General features: G+C 57.5%; 1 protein-coding gene across 1 annotated transcript in view; it reads right to left on the minus strand.

Moving 5' to 3' along the window:
• Positions 1 to 1,152: 1,152 nt before the first annotated feature.
• LOC111146018 (prostaglandin E synthase) overlaps positions 1,153 to 6,710 on the minus strand; it is a 12,102-nt gene continuing 6,544 nt past the window's right edge. Inside the window, exon 3 of the mRNA XM_022501382.1 lies at positions 1,153 to 1,730. Within this exon, the coding sequence (XP_022357090.1) occupies positions 1,481 to 1,730 (250 nt within the window). The 3' untranslated portion in view covers positions 1,153 to 1,480. The remainder of the gene's footprint in view (positions 1,731 to 6,710) is intronic.

Below are 6,710 nucleotides of genomic sequence, written 5' to 3' on the forward strand. Positions count from 1 at the left end.
AGCTCAGGAACGCTGGGCAAGCGACTCCTCCTCCCTGAGCTGTACGTCCCTCTTCAAAAACCAATAAAGCCTCCCTGCTTGGATCTGTTTAAGGATCAAGTGAAAAAAGATGCTCAGTACCGCCCCCGACCAAGGCTTAGCAAACGAGCCGAGCCTCTCCATCCCGTTCCAGGCGCGCGCGGCCGCCTGAGACTAGACGCTCATCTCGCCACCAGGGGGCAGTGTTATCCACCCCAGCTCTGTGCGCGGAGCGCTGGGGGGCAGGGAGAGCTGGGGATCGCTGGTGAGGCCCGGGGTCCCCTTGGGCCCCATGAGGCCCCCACCCAACAGGCCCATCAGTCCCGTAGGGCAGAAGTTCAGGGGCAGCTGGCGATTGAGAGGGAGACGTGCCCAGGGGCTTCCCCAGATCCTGGGGAGAAGGGGCAGCAGTTGGGAAAAAGAGGCGGCCGGGGACAGTGGTCAGAGTGAGGGTTTCAGAAACTGACCCACTCTAATAAAACGATCCAGCGAAAATGGCCAACCTGGGGCGGGGGGGTGGACCCCAGGAACAGGCAGCCAAGATGTCACAAGGTGGTGGCCGAGCCGGACAGACACTGCATTTAATGACTGAAAACCACACTGATCTCAGAACGGGAGTCTAGGAGACACACACACGCGGATGCCCATTTGTGGTTTTCAAACCTTGCAGATACTGAGGGAGCCAGAAGGTTCCTTTTAGTGGTTGGTCCTTTAAGCCCCATTGTCCTTGCTTGACAGCCCTTAGGAGAAGCGAATTGTCCTGGGGCGCCTCCTATGGGCACCTGCACTTAGGAGAACCCAATTCACTAAAGCAATGGGGACGCAGCGCAGGCCGTGTGGACCGGACACAAAGGAACATAAGCCCTCCCCCACCTCACTAAACTCCGACCCTAAAAGCCATTGCAAAACCACACCCTACCCTGGGCCCTGCTTCTAGAGGGAACAGGCAGGGCCTCCCAGGCCTGGCCATCACTGAGACACAGGGGAGCTTTTTAAAAACCCAGATGTCCAGTATCCCCTCTCCCCCGGAACAAGCAGAACCGGCCTCCTTGGGGTGAATCTAAGAAATCTGCCTTTATTATAGGCCTGGATCTGGCGGGTCCTTTAGTTTAGAAACCTGGGCTGAGTCTCTGGTCACTCTTAGCGACAAAGAAGAAATGTGGTTTTTAATGCTCTGGTATTAGGGTATGATGGAGTTTCTACCCATCTTGACATCTCCACATGGTCCAATCAGCTACTCCCCCCAGCGAAATCCAAGAGGCACACGTGCACACACACGTACATGCACACACTTCTGCAAACACACACAGGCCCACGGTGCCCAGCATCCCAGGTTCAGCGGGTCGCCAAGAAGCCAGGTCCCCGGGGCCTAGCACAATCTCAAAGGGACACCCAGTCCCCAGGTACAGTCACTGCGGCTCGGGGCCAGCTTTCTGGTGGCCGAGGAGGCATCGGCTGCAGGTCACAGGTGGCGGGCTGCTTCCCAGATGATCTGCAGGGCCATGGAGGCACAGGGCAGCTGGGCCACGGTGTAGGCCAGGGAGCGGGTGGGTGCCCGCAGCTTCCCCAGGTAGGCCACAGTGTGCACCACGCGGCCCAGAAAGAAGACGAGGAAGTGCATGTGGGCGATGAAGGGGTCAGGCCCCAGGACGGAGTAGACGAAGCCCAGGAACAGGAAGGGGTAGATGGTCTCCATGTCATTCCGGTGGGCTCTGGGAAGGCAAGGAGAGGCAGTCAGCCAGGGGTCCGCCGGGGCTCCCTGCCCTGGAAGACCCCCCCCCACCAGTGGGGGGATTGTCTCAGGGTGCAAGACTCAAGTCCGTTCACGGCCAGGACGAAGAGACACCACAGAGGCAGGAGAGACAGCAGCTGAGGAGAGGGGACCCCACTCGGGGCCAGTAGCCACCACAGGCTGCAGGCTGGGGTTTTCGTGACAAGCCCTAGGGCTCCCCAGGACAGGGCCCTGGCCACGAGCCCCACCCTCTCCCCCTCTGGCCTTGGACACCAGGTGGGAAAAGTGGGGCTCCCAGGGGTTGAGAGCTGGGGTGATCAGAGCTTAGGTCACACTCGAACCCATGCCCTTTACCACCAGGGCAGGCTTCTCTGAGGGAACCCCCCTTCTGTGTGCAGGTGCCTGGGCCCTCCTGAGTGGCACGGGTTTGAGCCTAAGAGCATGTGTCTGGAACCCTTGCCTGCCTGTCTTAGTCTCCCCTAAACCCCAGCAAACCCTCCTTCCTCTCTCAAGGATCATGATAACAGAGCCGTAGGCGCTCTCTGGAGCCGACCCATCGCTGGGCACCGGTGAAGCTCTTCCTTTCATCCATGCTCTCCTGCTTCCTCCTCACTGTGTTTTGTTTAAAATGATCAAGTGTGTGAGTCTGTGCGGCAGTGTGGAGTTGGGGGGAGTGGAAGGGCTGTGTATAATCCCGGCCATAAATAAATGACCAAGAAAGAAAACTCAGCTTTTGCTTCTGCTAAGAGTTGGTTCACATTTTCCATGACTCCTGCTAATGGGCAGCTTCCTTGGGGCGAGGTGGGAAGGTCAAGTCCCGTAAATTAGAGACTGAGCCAGCAACGGATGGCCTGTTCGAACGATAAACAAGATCCCGGCACCAGGGCTGTGACCTCCCCCAAGGCCAGGCCACACATGTGGAGGCATGAGGACCAAAGCCCCTTCTTCGGGCTCTTCCAGCTGGAAGGCGGCTCACCGAGGCTGTGCCAGGAGGCCAGGCCCGGGCCCAGCAGCTCCTGCGTGCAGAGCCCAGCCACTGTCCTCTGCTTCCCTCCCACTTGCAAGGGCTGACCTGGGGCGTAGGGAATGGGGTGGGCTACGCAGGGCAGCGAAGGAGGCCTTCGCTGGCAGCCCCGTGCCAGAGGGGTCTCAGCCTTGTGACTGGGGCAGAGAGCAGGGAGGAGACATTTGCACCAAAGCCTGAAGGATAAGGGGTCATCCACAGGCTGCCCCTGCAGCGGAAGAACTTTCTGGGGAGGGAAACTGGCAAGTGCAAAGGTGGGGATGAGCGTAGGGTGTTTGAGACACAGTTAAGTGACCCAAGTGTCCGGAGCGCGGTGGCATAAGAGGGAGCAAGGCAGGATGGGAGCATGAGAGGGGTCTGGTGGGCTAGGCTCTGGAGCCGGGGGTTCAGTCAGAGTGGACACAAGCTCCCATGAACGCGGGGGGCCTGGATCTTCCTTAGGCCAAACTCAGGACACGGCAGTTAGCGTCTGTCCCCACATTTTGGAGCCAACACGAGCCCTTCTTTTCTGAATCTCCACCATGGGGGCCTGGAAAGCAAGTCTGCGCCGGGCAGGTCTCCCCGGGCTGGGGGGAAGGCTGCTGCTCCCCCGTGCCCAAGAGCGGGAGGCCTGGGAAGGGACAAGAGGAGGAGACTGGGCTTGGGGGGGGTCCCACTCCCCGAACAAACAAGTAACTGAGCTTACTTGTGAGGTACAAATGAGGTAGGACACTGCGGGGTTTCCTCTAAAACCACTCTACCCTATGGGAATGGGGCTTGGTATCCCAACATTCCCCCAAACATGGTTGGAGGGACACCCTTGGAAAACCTACTTTAAATGGAGTTTGTGGGGTGCTTGGATGGCTCAGTGGGTTAAAGCCTCTGCTTTCGGCTCAGGTCATGATCTCAGGGTCCTGGGATCAAGCCCCGCATAGGTCTCTCTGCTCAGCAGGGAGCCTGCTTCCCCCTCTCTCTGCCTGCCTCTCTGCCTACTTGTGATCTCTGCCTGTCAAATAAATAAATGAATAAAACCTTAAAAAAAAAATGGAGTTTGTGTGTCCCAGAATGTGGTCTGCTTACCACTGGGGACCCACCTGGATGAACATTTTTGTCACACAAAGTTTCAGGGAAAGTCTCACTACCAGATGAATCCCATTCATTTAGATGCTTTTCTTTAAAATAAAAAAACTGACCAGTGAGTCAGTTTTTGGAAGGTTGTTCACAGAGTCATCACCAAACCCCACGGAGCAGATGGAGAGGAGGGTAGGATGAGCAAGGTTCACGGCAGGTGGGGGCCCCTGCTCTGTGCGGGGAGGCACAGTCCCCCCAGAAAACCAAACAGTGGGGCTGAGCCCACCTCCTAGCTCCAGCTTGGGGGGTACGGGACAGAGGGTCCCACGGTCACCAGCGAGCAGGGAGAGGTGGCTGGGACTAAGGAAGCCGTGAGGCTCTGACTCCCAGTGCCCGGCGCTGGCCCAGCTGTCGTCCCTCCTCCCTTGGGTAGGTCCCAAACCACAGTGGGGGGGGGCCCCACCCCCCGCGAAGCCGCCAGTGGGGCCAAGGGCAGGGAGCTGTGGGGAAATCGAAGGTGAGGCAAGAGAACTCCTTCCCCTCCCTCAGGCCCGGATATGTCCTGACAGACATGGAAGGAGTCACGTACCAGAGAGATGCTTGGGCAAAACGTGTCATTCCAATAATAACCGCTTTTTCAAATAAAAGTCACCCAAAGCCAGTTCTCACTGCGAGACTGGGCTTGCCGGGACTTCGGGCGGCTCCAGGCTGCCCCACCCCCTCCCCGGACGTTGGGGCCACCAGCGGCACCGGAGCAGGTGGCCGGTGGGGAGAGGGAGACCCCGGCTGGCAGGGACAGCTGCGGTCCGTCCTCTTCCCTGGCCCTCCCTGCCACCCACAAGGGCCGTGTCCGTGAGCGCAGGTCCGCGGTTGCTGCATCTCAAAGGCAGGTAATAAAGTGAAGTAAACTCTCGTCCCTGCAGAGCCCGGGCTCAGAGGGCCTGGGAAACCCGCTCAGCCACCAGACTCAACAGCACCCTCCTGGGGAGGCAGCTGGGGGCCCCGGGGGTTGGCATCTACAAAGTGCTTGGAATGCTGCTGTCCCCAAGGGGCTGTGTCTCTGATTCACCTGCCATCTTCCTCGACACCCTCACTGCCATCACCAGCCTCGTCCTGGACACGACTGGTAACGCTCATCTCACCGTCTCGATGTTACCAGCCATCCCGCCACCCCCGGGGCTGGACCCTGTGGTTCTGTCTGCCATTGACCTGCTCCTGGGCCTTGGGGCACTGTCCACAAGGTGCGAAATGAGGGACGCCTGGGTGGCTCAATGGGTTAAGCCGCTGCCTTCAGCTCAGGTCGTGATCCCAGGGTCCTGGGATCAAGTCCCACATCAGGCTCCTTGCTTGGCAGGGAGCCTGCTTCTCTCTCTGCCTCTGCCTGCCACTCTGCCTGCTTGTGCACGCTCTCGCTCTCTGACAAATAAATAAATAAAATCTTTTTTTAAAAATAGATGCAAAATGAACGCATTGGATGACATCTACAGGACTTCCAGACTGCGACTTGGGGACCCGTCTCCCGACAAACTGCTTCAGTGGGATCAGGGCTGCACCCCGCCAGTAGTCAGAAACATGGCAAAGCGTGGGTCAAGTGTGTGTCTTCCTTCTTTGGGGCCACTCAGATACTTCCTTGCTGCAGTTTTGAGCGCAGACTCGGGATGTGGCCTGAATACGCATCACTAGGAGACTCGGATAGGTATCGCGGAAGAAGGTTTGGTTTGCCTCGAAACCTGGTTCCTGACTTCTCCCAGAGCTGAGCTCACGAATCCACTCTGGCCGGCTGCTAACCTGAGAGGAAGATTTATCCTCCAAGAACCAAGACCCGAGGGCTTTCTTGTTTGTGCGGAAGGGTGATCCTGACCGTGAACTCTGGTCTAATATTTAACTAAGTCCCACTTCCAGGGCTTGCGGCCTCAGGTTCCAGCCAGTTCTCCGGTATTGGGTAATGAGATGAGTGACCGTTCAGAGCTGTGCACCCCTGAGGCGCTGCGATGTTATGTGACGTCAGGGGGGAAGGGGAGGAGGAGCCCCAGGGGACCAGGAACCCCCAGGTCTGGCATGCTTAGTCCCCAGTAAATACCATCACATGGCAGTTTCCCCTCCCAATAAACTCTTGCCGAGTGGATATAAAACATTATTTGGTAAGACCTTCTCAAAAAGTGAATTGAATTCCAGCCCTTTGAGCATCAAGACTGTAGACAGTGGGTCACTTTGATCAGAAGAAAAAATTGTATCACGTAGATGGAAACATCTCGGCCCCCCCACCGTGGGTCTGTGGTCTCTCCCTGGCTTGGTTACAGCCACTGAAAGAAACCAAGTGTTTGGAACCTAATGTAACCACTCCAATGTCACAAGTAAGCTCTGCTACATAGAATCCCGGAATCCTGTGAGAAGCTGGGCACACCCCCTCGGTGGCTGCCAAGAACCGGCTGGGGCTACCCACTGTCGCGGCAGCCTGCTGCCTCAAGGACACTCACTCGGGTCCTTCTCCTCTGCCCCGGAGAGTCAAGCCCACCAGGGGGAGGCTGGGGTACGGGTCACCAGGATAGATTTGTGCATGGGTAAGGCTTTGGTCCACTAATGTACAAGCAGCGCCTTGCACACAGTAGGTGCTCATTACCTGTCAGATGGACGGACGGATGGACCTCATAGGAAGTACTAGACACTGTAGTTACATTGGAAAGGGTGGAACAGGGGCGCCTGGATGGCTCAGTCGATTGCACATCTGCCTTTGGCTCAGGTCATGATCTCAGGATCCTGGGATCAAACCCCGCATGGGGCTCCCTGCTCAGAAGGAAGTCAGCTTCTCCCTCTCCCTCTGCCCTACCCCTGCCTGCCCTCTGTCCCTCTCTCAAAAAAAAAAAAAAAAAAAAAAAAAAAAAAAAA

This window comes from Enhydra lutris, unplaced genomic scaffold (genome assembly GCF_002288905.1).
Source record: "Enhydra lutris kenyoni isolate GAN:26980312 unplaced genomic scaffold, ASM228890v2 scaffoldscaffold13, whole genome shotgun sequence".
In the NCBI taxonomy this organism is placed as follows: domain Eukaryota; kingdom Metazoa; phylum Chordata; class Mammalia; order Carnivora; family Mustelidae; genus Enhydra; species Enhydra lutris.